At 39.6% G+C, this 21,765-nt stretch overlaps 1 protein-coding gene across 1 annotated transcript; it reads left to right on the forward strand.

The window, feature by feature from the left end:
* Positions 1-846: 846 nt before the first annotated feature.
* On the forward strand, positions 847-16,984 carry FBXO25 (F-box protein 25). Its single transcript, XM_061622879.1, has 7 exons — positions 847-933; positions 3,256-3,348; positions 5,432-5,525; positions 6,344-6,528; positions 7,873-8,055; positions 8,742-8,885; positions 15,792-16,984. Exons 1-7 carry the CDS (start codon positions 847-849, stop codon positions 15,879-15,881), a joined length of 876 nt encoding a protein of 291 aa, XP_061478863.1. The 3' UTR covers positions 15,882-16,984.
* Positions 16,985-21,765: the final 4,781 nt, after the last annotated feature.

Consider the following 21,765-nt stretch of genomic DNA (forward strand, 5'->3'; position numbering starts at 1 on the left):
CTCTCCCAGTCATTTTGAGTCCAGACTCCACTGTAACAGACTTCCCCCAGAAGCCAATCAGCATGAAAAGAGAGGCTCTGTGTAGTTACTTTTGTTACTGAGAAGAGTCTTCTTAGTGGCTAACGCGCTTCCTTTTCATGCTAATTGGCTCATACATAGGGACCTGGCTGGGACCCTGCTCCCAGAAAAGTAACAGGTCTATGACCCCTCTGTGATCCTGGACAGCTACACCCCTTAATTTCACTTTTTCACATTTCTGCATCAGTGTGTGAAATTTTTCAAAGTTCTCATGAAAATTCAGCAGGATTTTAGTGCAAATTTCTCCTAATATGCATGTTTTTGTATGCAATTTTTGCAAGCAATTTAATGTGTTTTTGTACATTATTTTCACTAACATATACATTTTTGTACATATTTGGTTGGAGAACTGGGTCACAAAATTTGGAGAATTGCCATATTGGAAGGATAGCTGTGTCGTGTTAGAATTCTAACCAAATTTCTATCCCATACCTAGATGATAATCCATATTTAGTTTTTTCTAAAGTCAGGCTTGTAAATAGGTAACTTGCTTAGCTGCCTCTGACAACTGTACTGTGGCTGCCTTCTGCCCATATACCCTACTGCTGATGGGGTGTCTCTGAGTTTTGCCCCAGCTCCTTTAATTCCTGTAGGTGGCAGGAACTGAACCTGAAACATTCTATGTTCAACGTAGTGCTTCTGAATTATGGCCTTATTTAAAACTGGCTCATTGCCAGCTTCACAAACCATGAATCATTCAAATGTATCTTGGGGACTGGCTGTTTTAAGTTAAATTTGTTTTTTTTTCTTTCAGCATCTTGAATAATGATGAAGAAATATACCATGCTGATGACTGTGAATTGGCAAGCAAGAAAAGGAAAAAGGATCATTTTAGGAACACTACAAAATCTCAGTGTATGACTAAATTACTTTTTAGTTCTGGTAATACGTGGCAATGCAAATTGTACCTTCCATTGCATTTCAGTGAAACCTGTGCATAATGTAAATATTTATCAAGATGAGAAGCACTGAGTAGCTAAGAATTAGAGTGGAAACAAATGGCGTATGCATAGCATGCTTATCTTTTGCACTGGAGTGCTCCATGTAAAAATGGTAAGAAAAAATTACATAATCTTTCATTTGAGAGTCTTGTTATGAACATTTTCATATAGAGGCTCACTTTAACCAACAGCTTACTTCAGTAAAATAGCATCTCTGCAGTTTTGCTTGCAGGAGGTTCATAGTTTGCAGGTATGAGGTAAAACTGAAAGTTCATTTCAAGCACTTCTAAATACCCAGGACTGATAGATATTTACTTGGAACTGTATTTCCTGAAATAAATTGGATTTCAGTTCATTTCCTGCATGATTTGGTGAAAGAGCACAGAGTGGCTTTCAAGGTTGTTCAAAGGAATCATACACCTAAGTGTCTGATTGGTATATAAATCAAAGTGCTGTCAGCCTTGCTTATTCTGTAGAAAGACGGAATTACTGAGATGAATTCTCTTCTTGGGCCAGTCTGGTTTTTCTGTAGAAGAAGATGTTGCACATACTTGTAACCTGTACAGAATCATTTGACACAATGGTCTGGTTCACACATAACACTAAACCATGATTTAATGTTACAAGAATGAGTTACAGCAAGTCTTGCGCTTGTGCATTCCCTTAATCTCTTTTCTGGAATGACTGCAAAGAGATGATCGGAAGCTTTAACTTCCATTCTTGATTTACTCTAATGTGTCTGAACCTAAAGTATGGCTAATCTTAACTATGCTTAATGAAAATAAACCAGCACCATAAACTGTAGTTTGTAAACCATGGTGAAGTCTATCAGTTTGTCCAGGTCCAGATGTCATGACAAGCTGCAGGTAGTCTAAAGTGGAAGGGAAAGCCTCTAAATTCATGCTCCACAGCCTGAAAGAGGAGGTGGAAAGGTCACTGGTTGTCTTTGTAACTCTAAACCATGTCTTTAGCCAGGAATACACAGAGATATCTGCTTTCACATGCATAGTGCGTTTCACATGCGTTTAAGTGTGATCCATGCAATAGTTGCATGATTTTTAAGTGTAAGCCTTCTCTTTCTCTCTCAGTGTTTTGAGGTATATGTTGACTCTGTGCAAGCAGGTATTTTTCTGTGACCGTATGTTAAAGGCTGTTCCAATCTTTTTTCAAAAGAGAATTTGTCTGTACAGGATTGCCTACTTCCAGTTCTTGGTTGTGAATCTTTGTGTTCCTCTCTTATAAACATGTTACGGAGTAGAACATTAAAAATGGTTGTGCTTATTTTGCTTTCAGGCTTCTATCGTGAAAAATGGATATATGTTCACAAAGAAAGTACCAGAGAAGTAAGTAGTGAGCACATTTTGTGCGCTTGTGGTAATTATCCATTTAGTTAAGTAACACTCTCAGTGTATTTAGCTAGCTAGTTGGGAAACTGGCATCAGATAGTTGTGACCAAAACCTTCACACTGGGAAGAAAAATTCAGATCTCAAGGCTTGGGTGTTCTGGGTTTTCCCCATACCTTCCATATGCTTGATCTTTCAAAAGTACAATACTTTCCATGGAGAGAATGGCCACTAGTGGATGTAGAGGCAGAATGGGCAAGGCTTTCAAAGCAGCAACCTCATCATTCTTTGCCTCCTACTTCCTATGCAGGCTCAGCTCTAACAGCAGGCCAGGTGAGCCACTAGCTGAGGGCTTAGGAGCGTAGAGGGGCCCCTTCCTGGCCTTGGCCCAAGCCTACTGGCAGATCCAATTTATGGATATGGCTATAATATCAGATATTTTACTTATTTATGTATATACTGTGCCTGTATAAAAATGCTACATTTTTATCTCCAAAAAAGGAAGTGTGAATTGAAATTATAGTAGAGAGACCCAAACCTTGATTTTAGATGTGTGGTAGTGGTATATCCATTCATTGATGAAGAAATTTCAAATGTGCAAAATGTTGTATTTTTCTTTCACAATAGGGGTTGCCATATCAGTCAATATTTGTTTTGACTTTAAAGGGGTAGGCCCAAGAGGGAAGAGGAATGCCCTTTGAGGAGAGAAGCAAGGGGACAAGGGCCCCCCAAAAGCATGGAGTTCTCATGTGATGAGTATGGGGGAGATAGGCAGCTAGGTGCATGAATCATCGTGTGGGGTGGTCCATTCCAGGCTCATGCATGTATGTCCTCTAGCAAACTTCCTTGTCACCATCTAACATGTCTTTATTTTTCCATTTTTCTTTTCAAGAGGCATGGCTATTGCACTTTGGGAGAAGCTTTTAATCGCTTAGATTTTTCAAGCGCAATTCAGGACATCAGAAGATTCAATTATGTGGTAAAAGTAAGATGTTCTTGTACTGTGTAGTTCCATGATTGAATTTAACTTACTATAAAAGTCAACTAAAGTTGGTGACCTTTTGAGAGAGTTCATCTCAGACTAGAGGAAAGAAACTGCCTCCATTTCTTAAATTAAAAATTGATAGTGGATTTTATTGTGAAGTGACGATCTTCTAAGCATTCAGGGAAAATGTCCTTTGAGCATAAAAGTTCTTTTGCTCAGAGTATGTCTAAGAGTCATAGCTTGATGCTCGTTATGGATCTGGACTATTGCAGACTAGTATCAAAGAACTGCTTGGCTACATCTGTGTGTCCTACAAGGGCTTTTGCCAGAATCAATTGTACACAAACTTTTGGGGCCTCCCTAAAGCCTCTCTTTGCGTCCTGGCCTATATCTTACCCAGTTCATTTTCATTCTGTAAACTGGTATATTAAGCAGTTTTTGTTAAGATTCTGCATTTTAGTTAATGTTTATTATAGTTTTAAATAGTCCTTTGTTTCAATATTTATTTGCCACTTTTCTGCCAGTCAGACAAGTTTGTCTACAAAGTGACCAGATATTTTCTGATTTTTTGTTGTTGTTTAGACATCTATTCATGCTCCCATAGGAACTAGGGATTTGTTTGGCCAGATTTCTCTCTGTCAAAGATGCAGTTCACAAAGCTGTGGGCTGATTCATTCATACTGCTGCTTAATGTGCTTAACGATAGCAAAGTAAATAGAGAGGTTGTGCACTGTTGCACTCACCTGTTCCCTTCTAGAGTTCCTATTTCTCCACTGGGCTTAACTGCAGCCTGACAACTACATTGGCGGCAGTAGCAGTAATGGCCGTTGGGACTAACCAAGATTTCCACATAACCAAGAACCTGAAGTTCATATTTTAAATGTGACTCTTGACTGAGAATATATGTTCTATATATGCTTATCTTAAATATTTACTGTGAAAAGCCAATGAAGAGAAATCAAAAGCTCTACTGAAGACAGTGGAACTTTTACTTCTGAGCAAACATACATAGATTTAGGCTATTGAGTTTGCTTGTTATATAATGTGTACTCAGAGTTCTGCATGTTCCAGAAGCAATATTTTTTTTCTTATACCAGCCTTCCTTGTGTATACTTGGAGCTGGTACAATTTTTTTCTTCTCTGGCTGCAATTTTTTGTGGACAATTGAGGATGTACTGTGAAGTATAGCAAAATCATATTTTAGAGATAAAAATATTTTAAAAGAATATATTTGGAGTTATTGGAATTAATTTTTAGTCTTCTAGTCAGTAACTGGAATGCAAGAACTTCTTCTGGCACAGTTTTAAACGATGGCTGCTCGTTAAGCACCTCTGTTTTGAAGTTAATGGAGTTCAATTTCAGGGGAAATTTTATGCAACTCCCACAGCGGCTTCTGATGTCCACAACATGACAAGCAGATGTTCAAGTGACTGGCACTTGAATTTGTATGCATGGGTGAGATGAACAAGCCCAAGATTCAAGTACAGCTTATGCATTTCCCCTCTTAATTCGCCTTTTTGCAACATCAGGCATGTCATTCACATGCACGTCTGCTTGTCTAGAGCAGTGTTTCAGTTGTCATATTTCATTAGCAGTTTTTTATTTTTAAGTGGTATAGCACCATCAGTGTGCATGGTGCTTTGCAGAGTACCAGAAGACAGGTCCCTGCCCCAGTAGCAGCTGGTATAGTGGGGAGAGTTGCCTTCCCAGCACTCCCATTGCAGCAGCTTACCTGGGTGGGGTGGTGGCAAGTTTGGGGCTGTACTGGATGCACCAGCGGAACCGACCTGGCACTTTTGCTGCCACACCAGCATAGCCCTGATCTCACTGCCACTCTTCCCCATCCTAGCACCATCCAGGTAAGCTGCAGCGACACAGATGCTGGGAGGGCAGCTCCACACACCAACCGCTGTTGCCCTACCCCAGCTTACAAACTAAAATTTGACCCAGGAGAAATGGACTAAGGGAAGGAACATTCCCTCTTCCTCCCCCCAAATGTTGTATGTTTAGTTATGCTCTTTAGCTTCCTCATCATACCTCATTTGGTATTACACATCTTCTAATGCAGGGTGTTTTCTTTTAGCTTTTGCAATTAATAGCAAAGTCCCAGTTGACTTCATTGAGTGGTGCAGCTCAAAAGAATTATTTCAATATCTTGGACAAAATTGTTCGAAAAGGTAAGGCTGCAACTATCCAGCTGCAAATAGTATTTTGATATTTTGTTCAATTGCTGTGTATGTTTTAAGAAAGCATTCTTGTGTTTAAGCACTTGCCTGGTTCCCATAGGCAACAAGGAACTACATGCCAACAACTGTGGGGCGGCACCTACCCTTTGGAACTCCCTACCCTTAAATATTAGACAGGTGCCATCTCTGTTACCTTTTGGGCACCTATTAAAGACCTTCCTCTTTCAACAAGCCTTTTAAGTTGAGACCTTATCCCAGTCTGCTTCTGTGTTGGAATTGCTTTTTAATATGGTTTTAAAGCTTTTTAAAAAAACAATGTTTTTTTTAACCTTTTTTTAAGATGTCTTCAAAGCTTTTTAAAACAATGTTTTTAAAGTTGTTTTGTTTTAATGTATTTTAAAGTCTGTTTTTATGATGTTTTAAAGTGTTTTTAGTGCTTTTGTTTGCCACTCTGGGCTCCTGCGGGGAGGAAAGGAGGGATATGAATCACATAATAAATACATAAAATAAACTGAGCAGTGGAGGAGGGACATGTAGTGGCTTAGCTTAACATGGCATGGGAGTTAAAAAGGCTAATTAAGCCAAACTATGGCTTACCATGTTGATGAACCAGGACATTGTTAGTACACCTTGCCCTGAGTCACACCATAAACATTTATTTGCTGGGGCAGCAGATCTTAACTCTCGTTTTTAATGAAATTAAATTATGAAATGGCAGCTTATATTTTTAATATAAAGAACTGAAAAGTTTGTAAAAGTGTAGCAGAAAGCAAGAATTCTCATGTGTATTTTTGAATTCCTACATGAAGTTCTGGAAGACCAATACAACCCACGTCTAATCAAAAACCTTCTTCAGGACCTGAGTTCTACACTCTGCATATTAATAAGGGGCGTGGGGAAATCAGTGCTGGTAGGCAACATCAATATTTGGATTTGCCGATTGGAAACTATCCTTCTGTGGCAGCAACAGCTCAATAATCTTCAGATGACCAAGGTATATCCAGCTTTTATATTAGTGTTAAATGTGAAAGGGTTGCTTGCAAATTGTAGTTGAACAAATGTGAAGCTTAAACAGTGAAATCCATTTATCTAAGATCTCACTAAGGTCTCTCCCTCCTGATACTGAATTGTAAGCAGGCATCAAGTAAAACCTTTATTTTTAATATATATATATTGCAAAGTAACAGATCGCAATATAGTTAAAATGTGGTGGTGAAATGGACAGTATTTTTTTCGGTGTCTTGGTTGTTTTGAAAACATCACTCTGTACCAAGTTGCTTCCCCAAAAAAGCTGGGTATTTAAGATTTCAAAAATATGATGTGGCCGTAGAAGAATATATGTTAGGACCAGTTCTAATTTATAAGTTTAGTCAGACCTTTTAAATGAAGAGTATAGCTAAGCATCCAGGGCTGTCCAAAGACATTTAGCTATGTAAGACAAAGGACAAGATGACATCCCTTTCCCATTATTTGTACGGAAACCAACCGCACTGGCAGCTGAATCTTACTTCCACAATGGGGACAGGCAGTATCCTCCACAACACCTGGGCCAGCAGGCTAGGTTAGGTGATGCAGGGCAGGTTGTACACCAATGTTCTTCAACCTTGGGTCCCCGGATGTTCTTGGACTACAGCTCCCATGCTCCCTTGACCAGTTGCTAAGCTGGCTGGAGATGACAGAAGTTGATTCCCCAGATGTTCTTGCACTACAAGGTTGAAGATCAGTGTTGCTGAAGGACAGATCCATGTATGGTGTACATCTTGCCACTGCTGCCCACCCCCAGCATCTGCCACCTGAGATGGCCCACTCACTCTGCCTAATGATAGGCATGCTTTAGGCTTGCTTGCATGTCTTTGCTCCTTCTCCTGACCTTCGCCGAACAGGTTTGCTGCTACAATTCTAACTTAGGTGTTGGGTGACCAGGCACTGCAGCAGGGTTGAGCTGTTTGGGGAAAGGGAAGGGGCCTTGAATACTCCTACTTACCATGAATTTATTTCTATCAAAGCCAGTGATCAACTATTAGTATTTAATATTAAATCACACTGTTTAAATACTACTTCTTGCTTCATTATAACCACTCATAGGTTTGCAGCTGTGGTGTTAACTAATAGCTTTAATCAACTCTAATGAAGCATAGCAAATTCTAAAGCATAGCAAATTATTGGATCCATTATTTCTTCACTGTTTGGCAAATGGGGCTTACACCCAGGTAAGGATATGGATTGCAGCCTTAAATTAATTCTAACTAATTTTGAGCATACAAACACCTAAGCCTCTAGGAATTAAACTAGTGAGTTTGCTTTTAAACTAATAACTAAAACCTAACTTGCTTTTCAGCAAGTCAACAATGGGCTTACACTCAGTGATCTTCCTTTACATATGCTGAACAACATCTTGTATAGATTCTCAGATGGCTGGGACATAATTACTTTGGGCCAAGTGACTCCCACATTATATATGCTCAGTGAAGACAGACAGTTATGGAAAAAGCTCTGCCAGTACCATTTTGCTGAAAAACAGGTAAGAGGAACTTTATTATGCATCTGCTTCTACATAGGTGGTTCTGAAACTTAGATCCCATGTAAAGTAGGCCAAAGTACAACAGACAGAGGGGAATAGCTCTCCGTCTGGATTTGCTTTAATGTCAAAGCAGGATGTGTACACCAAAAGCAAAACATGGAAGAATGTTTTCACATGTTCATTATAAGGGAATTTGCTTGGAAATAAATCCCATTGATGCCAGGGGAACTTCCTCCAATATACTGTGTGTATGATTGTAAATATATAGCACAATCTGAAGTATGTTTACTGATAACTAAATCTTTCTGAATTGGGACTTATAAGTCTGAGTAGTGTTAAACAGTTTTGATCAGATCAAATAAGTAGAATATAGCAATCTGTAAACATTAACCTATTTTTAGCACAGGGGTGGGGAACCTATGGCCTCCAGAATTTGTTGGGCTTCAACTCCCATTGCACCCACCAGCACAGACAGTGGTCAAGGGTGATGGGCACTGGAGGCCAACAATATCTGTAGGGCCATTCATTACCCATCTCCAGTACAGAAGTTGCATAATCTCCTAAATATTTCAAAATGGCTTTCCATGACATTGTTTTTAGTTGAATGTGTATGTTCTATTGGATTTTTTAAAATCTGAGTTGAATGCTTGTTAAAACAATGGCCTTCAAACTACCTTTATATTCAGTTCTGTAGGCACCTTATTCTGTCAGAAAAAGGTCATATTGACTGGAAGCTGATGTACTTTGCACTTCAGAAATGTTACCCCATAAAGGAACAATATGGAGATACCTTGCATTTCTGTCGCCACTGCAGTATTCTCTTCTGGAAGGTAAGAAATGAAATCCCTAGAACATGAGATTAGAAACTATTCTGTAGTTTGGGGGGGGGGGGAATCAGAGGAGTGATCTTATATATAGCACTACCTTCTCACAGGCTAACTACAATAGTCTGCTGGTCTAAAATGTAAAAAGCTTTCAAAACAAAAGCTCAACTTTGTGCTAATGTTTAGTTGGGGGATCTATTTTGAGAGCACATTGGCAACTTGGCAAAGACAACACTAAAAACAGCTTTAATGTTGCTGAAACTGCTAGCAAATAGCTGCTTCCACTTTTTTCTTGAGCTTCTGCTTAATATTCACAAGGAGAAATGACCATTGGGGGGCCTTGACTTTGCAAATAGGTCCACAAAAGTTATTGGGTCATAGTCTTGTTAGGCTGCTTGCCTCCATGCCTCTTACTCATTTTTAAAGGAAAAATGGATGTGTATAAAATTTCCTTTTTAGATGCCTAGTTGTGATTCTTAATTGTCAGAGGTAGGATGGGGGACAAGCTTGATTCAGTTTCCATTTAAAGGCAAATCTACATAATCCACACTTTCTGAATCAAAACATAGCTATCCTTCAAAATTTGCACTTCTCTGGATTTGCAGTGCACTTCCCCAGCTAATTAATGTGTACAAACGTGCACATAATGAAAATAATATACAAAAATGCATTATAATGAGAATTGATTTGTAAATATGTATATTAGGAGAAATTAGCATTAAAATGATGGTGAATTGTCATGAGGACTTAAGCCACAAACTGATATGGAAATGTGGAGAATGAAACTTAAGAATGGAAAACTGAGAAACTGAAGAGAAGCCTAAATTGACAGATGCACACATCCCTAGTTAGAGGTGACTAGGCAAGGAGATAGTTTGCAAGCTCTGAGGAAGATGTGCCAAGTGTGCAAATGTCAAAGACATTCTTACTTCCCCAGTGTGAGTTTCCCTTTGGACAATATATTAGATGCTCAGAAAAAGTGGGTGCTCAAGGTGCTCCAGTGTCCCACTTGATAGCACAGCTAGCAACTATCAAAGTTATGCCAGTATTTTCACATGAGGCATCAAGCAGCATCTACTTGATTCTGGCTTGTAATAAGGACACAGGCTAGAATGTCTGTGTTACTGATACCCCTCTCTGCATGAGCAGCTGTCAGGCTTCAGCACAACGAACACCAGATAAGCTAAGACTACAGACTTGCGACTAACAAGTTCATGTAGTGACAAACTACATGTAAAAAAGCGATCAGACAGAAACACTGTAACAAAAGATGAAGGCATGAGAAGCGAAATAATGTAATTCATTGAAAATGACTGTTTAACTCTTGCAGTGTTCTTAGTAATTTACAATGAGATCCTATGACTGCTTTCTTGGAAGCAAGCTCTGTTGCTTTCAGCAGAACGTGTTTCCAGGTAGTGCTTTGAGGATGTGGTGTCAGCCTACAAGCATCTCATGAGAATACGTTGCGTTGGAGATAATGAAGGTGGCTAAATTCTTTAAATATCTGTTGGGTTCATATAGACAAAGTAAGTGTTGGTGTTAAATTTCCTGATCAAGGACCTTCATTATCAAAGGAATACAATGCATCAAGTTCACTTTCAAATGATTGATGCTGATGCCTACCCTTTTATTTTTTAGTTTCTTTTAGGGAGAATATTTTTTCTAACCAATGAAATTGTTTAGATAGGACTGCTCTGCAGAAAGCTGTTGTAAATCATGTACTGAACCTTGCTCCTTGTCATTCTGTCCAATAAAATCTTCCTTTTTTGCATCTCTGCCTTCCTACCTGTTTCTTCCTTCATGACCTCAAAAGGACTACCACCTTGCTTTGTTACTCAAGGTACTTCATGTGCTTTTCATCCTGCCTTTCTTCTATATCCATGCTACATAGTTGAAGTACATAAGATGTTTCTTTTTTAATTTAATGTCAGAGTCCTGAACATACTGCTCTTGTAGCCAATTGAGATCTATGGAATGTGTTCCTTGGCTAAAGAAAGCTGCTTTTTAGGTAGTTGAAATAAAAAAAACTCTGTTTACTGCCTAAAGTAAGAAAGTGCAGCTTCCAACCAAATGGTCTCTTAAATATCAGGAAAAACCTTACATCAGGAATCTAGTCATAAGAGGGCCTCTTGAAAGCAAGCTCATTGCCTTGAGAAGCAGTAGTATATGAAAGGTTGGGATGTTTGGGCTGCTACTGACCAGTAATGCCTTTAATTATTTAGCTGCAGTCCTACAAATGTGCTTACCAGGGAGTAAGCCCCATTGAACTCAGTGAGGCTTACTTTTGAGTAGACACATATACAGTTCAGTATTACATTTTTATTTACAACTTTGCTATGTATGCAAACTTACTATCAACAGAACATTCATGCAATACCCAAATTGTGTTTGCATTTTTACAAATTTGTAGGGCAGTACAATATCTCCTTTTGATTTTCTCATATTCCTTTGGGTCACCCTTGATATGAATACAAAATGAGCTTGAACCAGAGCTTGGAAAAGTTACTCTTTTGAACTACAACTCCCATCAGCCCCAGCCAGCATGGCCACTGGATTGGGCTGATGGGAGTTGTAGTTCAAAAAAGTAACTTTTCCAAGCTCTGGCTTGAACCACATATTTAACAAACTTACTCAGGTGTAATCCTATGCACACTTACTTGGAGTAAGCCCCACTGAACACTGTGGGATTTACTTTACATTTTTGTGTTCGTTGGTGTTCTTCTTACTTTGCCTCTGTTCTGTGTTACTACTGTTTCTACAGAGAATCTAACCTAGAAAATTATATTTCTCTCATTATTCATCCTAGAAATCTGTGTCAAATTTATTTTTATTAATTTCAAAGCCTTTTTATTGGTTAATGTCATACGATGGTGAAGACAGCCGTTTGTGTCTCAAACTGGAGGTTATGCTCTATTTCTATTTTGGGTGCATTAATAGTATGGTGTAGTCTTTAGTCTTGGACTACAACCTGGGAGACCAGGGTTTGAGTCCCCACATAGCCCTGAAGCTCACTGGGTGACCTTTTGACAGTCATTGCCTCTCAGCCTCAGAGGAAGGCAATGGTAAAACCACCTCTCAATACCACTTTCCATGAAAACCCTATTCATAGGGTTGCCATAAGTCGGAATCGACTTAAAGGCAGTCCAGTTCCATTTTTCAACAGTTGAATCTGAAACTGCAGTTTGATATAAAATCAGACTGATTACAATATATTACTACTTAAGCAATGACTCTAGCTGTTGGAAAAAACAAACTTGGCCTGCCCAAGACACATGTTTTCAGCCTGCTATGCTTAAACCACTCCACTTAGGGAAAGGTGGGCATGGTCAATTAAAAACATACAGCACACCTAGAATATTGCTAGAATATATTTCACCTCCCACTGTTTTATGTTCTGCAAACTGAGATACTCCTGATGTCCATTGGAAACTGTTCTGCAGAATAGTCAGTGCCATTATTCCACAATTGTTTTGAAGATTTTTTAGTGTTGCTGTACTTCACATATTCACAGAAACATAAGCAAAAATAAATTATTTACTATAGGACACTTCACTAAAATTGCAAAGTAAATCAAACATATTTAAAGTGACTATCTGAACGATATTAACTGCTTTAATATTGTTGCTTCCTCCCTGCTAAAACAAGATGAGCACCGCACATGTCTTGTTTATGTTATTTGGGCTGATTGCAGGTGTTGCCACCACTCACCATATGCTCAGAGGCACATGTTACCAAATTCTTCTAAGCTACACAGGAAGTGGAATGGACTGTGAAAGACCAACCCAAATTGTCTTTGCATTTTGACAAATTTGTAGGTCAGGTCTCAAGCTCCCCTGGTGCATTCACTATAGCTGCCCAATTTCCCTGCTTTTTAAAGTTTTATAGAAATATCTGTTGGCTATAGGTACATTCTTAAACCGCAAGGTTTTTTGCCTATTAGTGAATAAATACTAATGTGACATAAGCATTAAATTGTAGCAGCTTTTAAAAATATTAATGGAATGCCTTCAATTTGTTCTGTATCTGTATGAAGAGGAACTATGGAATTGGAGACTTGGCAATAAAAAGCCAGCCTCCTTTGCTGCATAGCAGGACTAACTTTGAAGACCATGCACATTACTGCAGGTCTCCCTCACCATCCTACACCATCTAGGCCACAGTATGTTTCAAATGGAGAACACAGCACACTGCACTTCAGCAAGCAATCTAGAGAGCAAATCTATTCATTACATTTAACCCAACCTTCCTCCAAGCATCTCAGGGTGATGCACATAGTTCTCACTCCTTCCCTTTATTCTCACAACAGCTCTGTATGGTAGGTCAGGCAGAGAGTGTTTGATTCGCCCAACGTATCAGCAAGCTTCATGGCTGAGCGGGGATTTTAACCAGTTCTAGTCTGACCTAGCCTTCCCACAGTGGCCAACCAGATACGGAGCCTCCAAGCAGGGCATGAGGGCAATAGCACTCTCCCATTCGTGATCCTCAGCAACTGATATTTCAGAGGTGTATTGCATTCGATACTGAAGATAGTACACAGCCATCATGACTTAGCAGCCAGTGATAGCCTTACTCTCCATTAATCTGACTAATTTCCTTTTAACGATATCCAAGCTTGAAGGTTCCAAAAGCTTGCAGAGAAGCTGGGATGGAGGGAATCGCAGCTTCAGTGTTTCTGCATAAAACAGTACAAGTTAGATAGTAGCCATCATGGGAATGATACATTGTGAAATTATATTAAGGTTTGAGAGACAATGATTGCACTCATTACATAATCTTTGTAGGTACTGCAGGCTTAGTGATTGGGTAGCATTCAAAAGTATTAAATCTGTTCAAAGTTAAAGGATATATATGTTGTCTTTTACTTAGATACAAAAATGCATTGCTTTTCATCTGTCATTATATTGTAAAACTGCCATCTTGGGTGGATTTTTTTTTTAAAAGCCTTGGTTAAAATATTTTGTTTTTCTCCTGACCTATTGGTTGAAGACTGAGCTTTAGATGCACTTTTAAATAGAATAGATATGTCCAGGGCTAGAAATGTTTTAAAACATGTACACACCTTCAAAAGCTCTGCTTTAGGAAAGAAGTAGAAGAATACGCAAACTAATATCCTGTTTGTGAATGACACACAGATTTTGGAGCCCAGAGTTCTTTCTGCTGTAGAGTGAAGTCTGTTCTTTCCGAGAGGAGATAAGATACTGATTGGCTGGATTGTAGAAAATGAGAAGTACTTTTTCAGTAGTTTGCAGAAACAGTTTCTGGTTTTAGGTTTTTTAATAGGCTTGGCCTTCACTTCTAGGCTTTAGATTCAAATGAATAAAACCTGTATTTCCTAATCAGAATACTCTGCAGATTTGCTTCTTTCTTCAAAGTCGCGTTATGTATCAGAATTTAACATTCTTCTGATAGGACAGCATTAGTGTGGACCTTGAGGACTGGAGGGGAAAACTTATTCTTAAGCTGCTACTGTAGCTCAGTGTCAGTCTTTCATCAAAAGAGTCCAGAGCATAGATACCCATTACAAGGAGACCATAAAAAAGACCTGTGGACGGGCAATGATTGTATATGTTTATTCTGTGCTAAATCTATTTGCTCTAGATGATGTAAAAGCTATGGAGAGTTTGTTTCTCTGTAGGTACTTAAAAACAAAACCTGGAAATGTGAAATTACAAACCTGGATGTTTCTTGCCTAGGTTGTGATGATCAACACTGGCAGCTGTTTTAAATGTTGTGTCTGCCTTCAGTCTCTTACCCCGTAACACCCAGCAGCTTCTTAGTCCTTACAGCAAAGTGGAAAGTGGTCCAGTTAAGAATATTTAAAATCCTGCATATGGATCATTTGCATGAAGGAAGTAGAGTGTCCATAGTGAGGGGCACCACTCCTGGCAGAGGTTCACACAAACATGACAGATAAAAAGTAGGCCACATACTTGCATGGATTGCTGCCAGGAAGCAGCACCTGTCAGCCGGGGTAGAGGTCACTATTTTTTTTAAAATGCAGGTGTGTTTGGGGGGATTTTCCATATGGAGGGCTTTAGATCCTGTTTGGAGGCAGTAAGACAGGTGGGGAACTACTTTTACCTAGTGGGCCAGAACAAAAAGTGGCCACCCTTTTGCAGGCTGCTTCTGACAGATGTTTGGGTTCTGCCAGGTGGATCCAAACCCACTAGAAAACAATGGGGCTTTCATTCAGCATGAAACTTAATTGGTGCCCAAGGCAAGCCCTATTGCAAAGGTGCAACTGGGCACGCAATAAGCCATGTGTTCCTGATCGCTCCTTGACAGCTGTGGCTTTACCTGTCCTGCATCTGATGTAAGATGTCAGGTGAGTGTCAGGTGGGCATGCCCTACCAAAAAGATTTTATCAGCAGAAATAAGCAGGAACTGCACAGTAGGCAAGGATGCATAACACTTTATTCCATCTATCCAAAGAAAACTGTGTACTGCATAATGCACAAGAGCCACAAGTACAATTTAGAAAGACCTTCAGTGGAAGAGCACATGCTTTGCATGTAAAGGTCCCAGGTTCAAGACTGCTGCCTGAAACCCTGGCAATATGACCGTTGGTGTAGACAAGACAGAACTAGGTGCGCCAAGAGTCTGACTCTGTATGATGCAGCTTATTATGTTCTTCCATCTAGTTCATTCCTCATGAGCAACTATGGGATTTACCACTGGGTACCTGTTAGCGTTCCAAGCCCTGTCTCATGCTTTATATAAAAATAGAAGCAGGAGACCTTGAACAAGATGCTGTTCTTTCTCTCAGCAGCAGTCCTGCTTTTGCAGTATTCTTATATCTATATATAGGAGCAATATTGCTACTATGTATGAATCTTTGGCTTTCGATACTGCTTTATGTCCAGTAATAGTCTGTATGTAAAGAGAAAATAACTTTGTACTTCATTTCTTTAGGATACAGGACATCCCTGCACAGCCAATGATCCCAACAGCTGTCTCATGCCAGTGTCTCCTCAGCACTTCATAGACCTCTTCAAATTTTAAATGCAATCAGTTTTTAACTTTTGGTGGTTTTTTCCACTTTTTGCATAGCCATGCAGTATGTGTAGTGCTTTTGTGCAATATTTCCCTGAATGTGCTTTGTAGTTAAAAAGAGATGTAATAAGGTGAACAGGAGAGAATATTAACAGAGAATCATATAAGATGTTCAGTTTGTAGAAGGAAAACTGAAGAAACATTCGTTTTGCAAGAGAATGTGTACAATGGAAAAGGAATCACTGGAGTTTTAGTACAAATTTTGGAACTCTTATACATCAATGATTTTTCACAGTATAGTGATTGTTTTAGATGGTAACAGTAGGCAGTTTTCATTTTGGTGACCAAAAGCAGCTTGCTTATTTGATCTTTGTTTTCTTCACATCCTGTTTCAAATAAACACAATTTACACGTCCTATATATTTGTTAAGAGGATATACTCCTTGGGCTTCTTTGTACATATCATGTCAACTGTTGAGTATTGCACATTGGTAAAAGCGTACCTGTTGTGCATCCTCTTATGAAAGAAGCCAACTCCATTTTGTAAATACATTATGCAGAATATTTATTTTTCTTAAAATATATTTTATTAATTATGTCAAACCTATCTAATTTTGTCTCAAACAATGTGAGCTGCTGATTGCCAGCTGCTGAAATGAGATGGAGTTTTCTAATGGTCGTCCCATCCTTTTGTATGATGGTGGTCTTTAATTTCTAAATTGTTATAGTGTAGGTCTTTATTGCCATCCAGCTTTTAGAACAAGCTATCTTAGCAGAGCTTTAACAGAAAATTAAAAAGTAGTTAAGAGGTTCCATAGCAAAATCTCAATTGGTACCATGTAGCCCTGCTGTAGAAGAAGCCTCGTAACTAACTCCAATGGATCTGAAGATAGATTGGTAGCAGCTGGAACTCTCTTGGAAGCTACTCACTGGTTTTGCAGATATGGGAGAGTGTAGTCCACATAGGGTGGATTAAAAAAAGACTTGCAGCTTGTTCTGGAAGTCTTAAAACAATTTCAATCTGTTGTAGTATGACTACAGGCTTTACATTATATACCACAGTGTGTTTTCAATCTAGTTTTGTAAACAAATAAATCATGTTTTTGCCTTAACTGCTGTCTCGAGTGTTATTTTTGGCACCTAATACTTCCTGATATTTGATTGAGATCAATAAGATTTTCTTCAAGCATGCTTAAGCATGCATGTTTAGAAATGCATCAGTTATCATATTGTGGCTATTGATTATGCAGGAAGGCTACTGAGTTGGTTTTGTAGTTATTTAATAACAATATACGCTTCATCTGTAGAGTTCTGTAGATTGTTCATAGCACATCACATTTACTTGTTACCAAGCCCTGTGACTGATCCCGAAGTGAGGTTAGAACTGGAGACTTCCTGGTTCATAGTTTAATCTGTACCTTCTGGGTTCAAAACACTGTTGCACAAAGTCCACATCTTGGAGGGAAGTTAAAATAATTAGAAGTAATTATGAGAGGTTCCAACAGTTTCAACTTAGTCAAGCTTCATGTTTATGCCTCAGAATACCAGTTGCAATGACTCAGGAGTGGAGAGTGCTGTTGGCACTCAGGCCCTGCTTGCAGGCTTCCCATAGGCATCTGATTGGCCACTGAGAACAGGACGCTGGACTGGATGGGCCACTGGCCTGATCAGCAGGCCTCTTGTGTTTAACAGGTTAAATGCTTTACCAAGAATGATAGACTCAATGAAAAGTGACAAACTGAGCCACTGATTTTGAGCTTTGTGGTTTTCTACATCTTACCGTGTGGAAAACTATCAGGGATGATGCCTAAATCTTTCACGTTGATGATGACATAGGCATGCAATTTTGCATATTGTGCTAACTTGGCCAGTGTAAAATGTACACCTATTACCCAAGCCTAAACAAGCTGATATTTGTGCTATAATGAAAGATTTCCAAGATCTTTGGTAGTGTTTGCTCTTCAGTTGAGAGAAACCAGATCACAGGTTCATCTAAATTGTGTATTGTGCAAGTGAGGAATTGCTACTATGTGGTGTGACTAGTTTGTGGAATTTGCTGTAGTCTTATGAGGTATGTTGCTTTTGAACAACCAGTTTCTCAGATCTCCCAATGTAGACCCCATCTTCCCTTGCGGAGTTGGCAAGGCAACAGTGGTCCATAATCTCAACTTAATAGCTGCCTACAATTTAGTTGTGTGTGACAGTGGAAATTGTATAATGGAAACTACTCCAAACGTTCCTTTTGAGAACATAAGGCTCATCAGGCCAAAGGACCATCTAATCCACCATCCTATTCTCACAGTGGCCAGACAGACATATGCCTATCAGAAGCCTGTAAATGGGAGTTGAGTGCAATAGCACTCCTCACTTGTGACTCCCAGCAACTTGGAGGCAATATGTCTCTGACTACCAAACTGGAGGTAGTTCACAGCTGTCAGGGCCGGTCCATTGATAGCCTTGTCCTCCATGAATTTGTCTAATATTTTTTTTAAAAAAAAACATCCAAGTTGTTGGCCATTGATTACATCTTGTAGCAAATTCCATAGTTTAACTATTGTGTGAATAAGTGCTTACTTTTTATGTGTCCTGAATCTTCCTTCCAGCATTCCCTAGTGAAAGGTGCGAAGCTGTGGATCCAACCTATCATGTGTTTTCCATTTGTGTTTCTTTGCTTTTTGAAGGCACAGTTCTTGGTTCTTGTGCATGGACTGCCAACTTTCTTGGATCCTGGGGCATGTTTGGAAAACTAAAACTGGCATGGGCACCCCAAAATACCCATCTCACAGAAGAAAAACTAGTGATGCTCAGAACTTCCAGCCAATAGAGGCAATACACCTAGGCATATCCACAAACAAAAAGCAGGTAACACATTCCCCAGAAATGAGCAACCCCATGACTAAGGGTGGGAAATCCCAAATCCCTCAAATTTAAAAATAAAAAAATAGGAAGGGGGTAGGTGAGCAAAAGGAAAGGATGCTGCGGTGCCCATGCCTGCAGGAGTAGATAAACGTCAAGTTATTTTACCTTCTTTCCTTTTATTACTAATTAAACAAGCAAGCACAGGTGGTAGTACTTCTCAGAACTGTTTGTACCTAGCTCAGACAACTTTTTTGTCTAGTATGTATACAGACTTAATTCTCTTTATGTAGCCAAATTGGCACTATTCACTCTCAAGAGGAAGGTATTAACAAACTTGTGGGAACACAAGGTTTGCAGAAGTACCAAAACAACTTACACATTTGGGGTTTGCGGGGACACAGTGGTGGGGTCTTAGAAAGAGCCTAGTGAAAACAGCATGCTCAGTGGGCATGGGATGCTGGCTGGCTGAGGTTGGGGATGAAATGCTATCCTGGAAGAAGGCATGTGTGGTCAGCTGAAACTGAACAGCAGCATTCCATATTGCAACATTTTGTGGCAGGTTTCACTTCCAAAGCTAATTGTAGCTCTTCCTGGCAGGATCATACTCAAAACTCCTTTTGAGAGGTTCTTCCATGAGAGGTTAAAGCAGTGGTAGTAACCACTTCAATTGAAATCAGTTGCTACACCAGACCCTAATATTTAATTTTCCTCACTAATGATAGCATACGACAGTTTTACCTGATGGATTATGACATCTCTAATACAACTGAAGGAAAAAGAGGGAGTGACTGCCTCTTAGTCTCCCTATGTCTGGCTCAGTCCAGTTTCTCAGCAACTACAGTCAGACTTGGCTAAAGTAATATGAAAACAAAACTGCAGGGGTGAGGGTAAAGATGAGGAAACACGTGTATTTTAACCCAGAGGTTTCCAAACAGTGGTGTATGAGCGTCATTCAGGTGGTCTGCACAATGTCCACATTAAATATTCATGTGTAGTTTTATTTCTCCTTATATTGTATATTATTGTATTACAATTTGAATTCTATGGAATCCAAATTGTGATACAATAACATACAATGCGAGAAATAAAAGAAGCAATACAAATAGAATTAAAAAGCATACAGCACCTAGAACAGGGCATTACAATTGCTACAATAGGCAGAAAAATCATTTATCAAGATCATCGGGGATTTTCAAATGGTCTATGGTGGAAAAGGTTTGGGAACCACTGTATTAACCCAAGCCTATGGGCACATAGAATTAGGTTGCATGACCTACAAATGTATAAAGAGGGGGAAGGGAAAGGAACTCCTTTTACTGAATCTGTTGTTTTTTTAGTTCATTGTTGGAGGAATCCTATCATTTTCAATGGAATATCCCTTCAGTGGGCAGGAAAGGGATACTAAAACCTTCCCCCGCTCTGAGCCTTTTTTCTTCAAAAGCCCTTTTTATTCTCTCAGGGATTAATTCCAGCCTTGGTACCACCCCCAGTGAGAAAAATTACTTGCAAACAGCAGTTTGGGGGTAAAAGGAGACTTGAGCGAGGGAAGGGTTCAGCACATCCTTCCTGTCTGCTTCTAATACTCTTTCAGTCCCAACCCAGTTCTATTCTTCCTGCTTTATAGAGGTTCTCTGGAAGACCAGATTCAGATGCATGGGTCAATGGCTCATCTCCAGTCCAGACTAACAGTTGAACTTGGGTCCCATTGAAATCAATGGAACGAATAAGTCATGACTTGGAATTGAAATGGGTGGGAATCATTAACATCATTGGGATTTAAGTTAGTTGAACTCACCTAAGCTGTTACATCAGTGGAATGACTTCAGTTGGTGCAGTGGAACATCCCCTTCCTTTCCTCCCCCTGCATGCCTCCCCAGCCTGCTCTGGAGTGATGGAGGAAGCTCTAGAGCAGATGAAGGGGTGCAGGGACACCAGCAGGACATGAAGAGGAAGGGGAAGCACAAGTGCATGAACAGAAGTCATTCTGCTCATGCAAAGATTTATTTGGATCCAACCCACGGTCTAGTTTTGGTCCCAAGAACTAGCCCAGGGAGTCTTTCTTTGAAAGTGTAATCCTGATGGGGACAAACAACTGGGGCTAGTTAAATAGGCTGCTCTTTGATGTGTGAACTTTCTTGTGGGTATCTGGATGTGTGACTACAGCCAGGAAAGAAGGTTGAGCTAAATTGATCATTGGCTCAACTAGCATGATGCATCTTCTCTCTCCTCTCCAAAGCCATGCTAGGCTCTCAAGGACAAGCTCATAAAAACATGGACAAATGGAAGGAAGCTTTTATACTCACCTAGGGTTGACCTTGGCGCAAATCCAATACACAGCTGGGGACAGAAGTAAGAATGAAATTCACAATAACATGGTGTGTTTGACAATGCTGCCACCCCCAAACACTTTGGAGTGACAACTGATTTGTTTTATATAACTTCTATTTACATTAGGAATGCTATTAGTTTGTTGTTAGGTAGGGGGAAAGGAGAATAAATCTGTAGTTACTGTCTCAAGCTGAAGGAAATCAGCCCCTCAATCCTTATCAAACAACAGTTTACTTCCTAGTGGGAAGCTAAGACTGATTTGTTTTCCTTTTGTTTGTCGCTGCCATCTGCTGTAATGCCAAGTTATTGTCATGAGTTTTCTGTTTACCTTTTAAACAGAATGAGCAGCAGGGGAAAGCAAGGAGAGTTGAGGCCCTTGAGCAACACTGGGGAGGAAGGAAGGAATATCAGTAGTCTTAGTTTAAATGACTTTTTGTTATTATTCAGTCTAAAACTGCGACCCATTTTCCTTCGTTCTCTTAAGTATTGTTTTCTCTGTGGGTTTATTTATATGGTCATTTCCCACACCCCACCCTGTCAACTGTCCCAGGCTACATGATCATGTGGTGAAATTCCCCATATCTCTGCAGCACCAGGCTACACTTTGCTGTGATTTCTGTGGGAAATTACAGGCACTTCTAAAAAGTACTGCCCCAGTTTGTGTGAACTTGCTTCAAAAGGGATTGTGTGGTTGGATTTTTAGAAA

This window comes from Rhineura floridana, chromosome 4 (genome assembly GCF_030035675.1).
Source record: "Rhineura floridana isolate rRhiFlo1 chromosome 4, rRhiFlo1.hap2, whole genome shotgun sequence".
Lineage (NCBI taxonomy): Eukaryota > Metazoa > Chordata > Lepidosauria > Squamata > Rhineuridae > Rhineura > Rhineura floridana.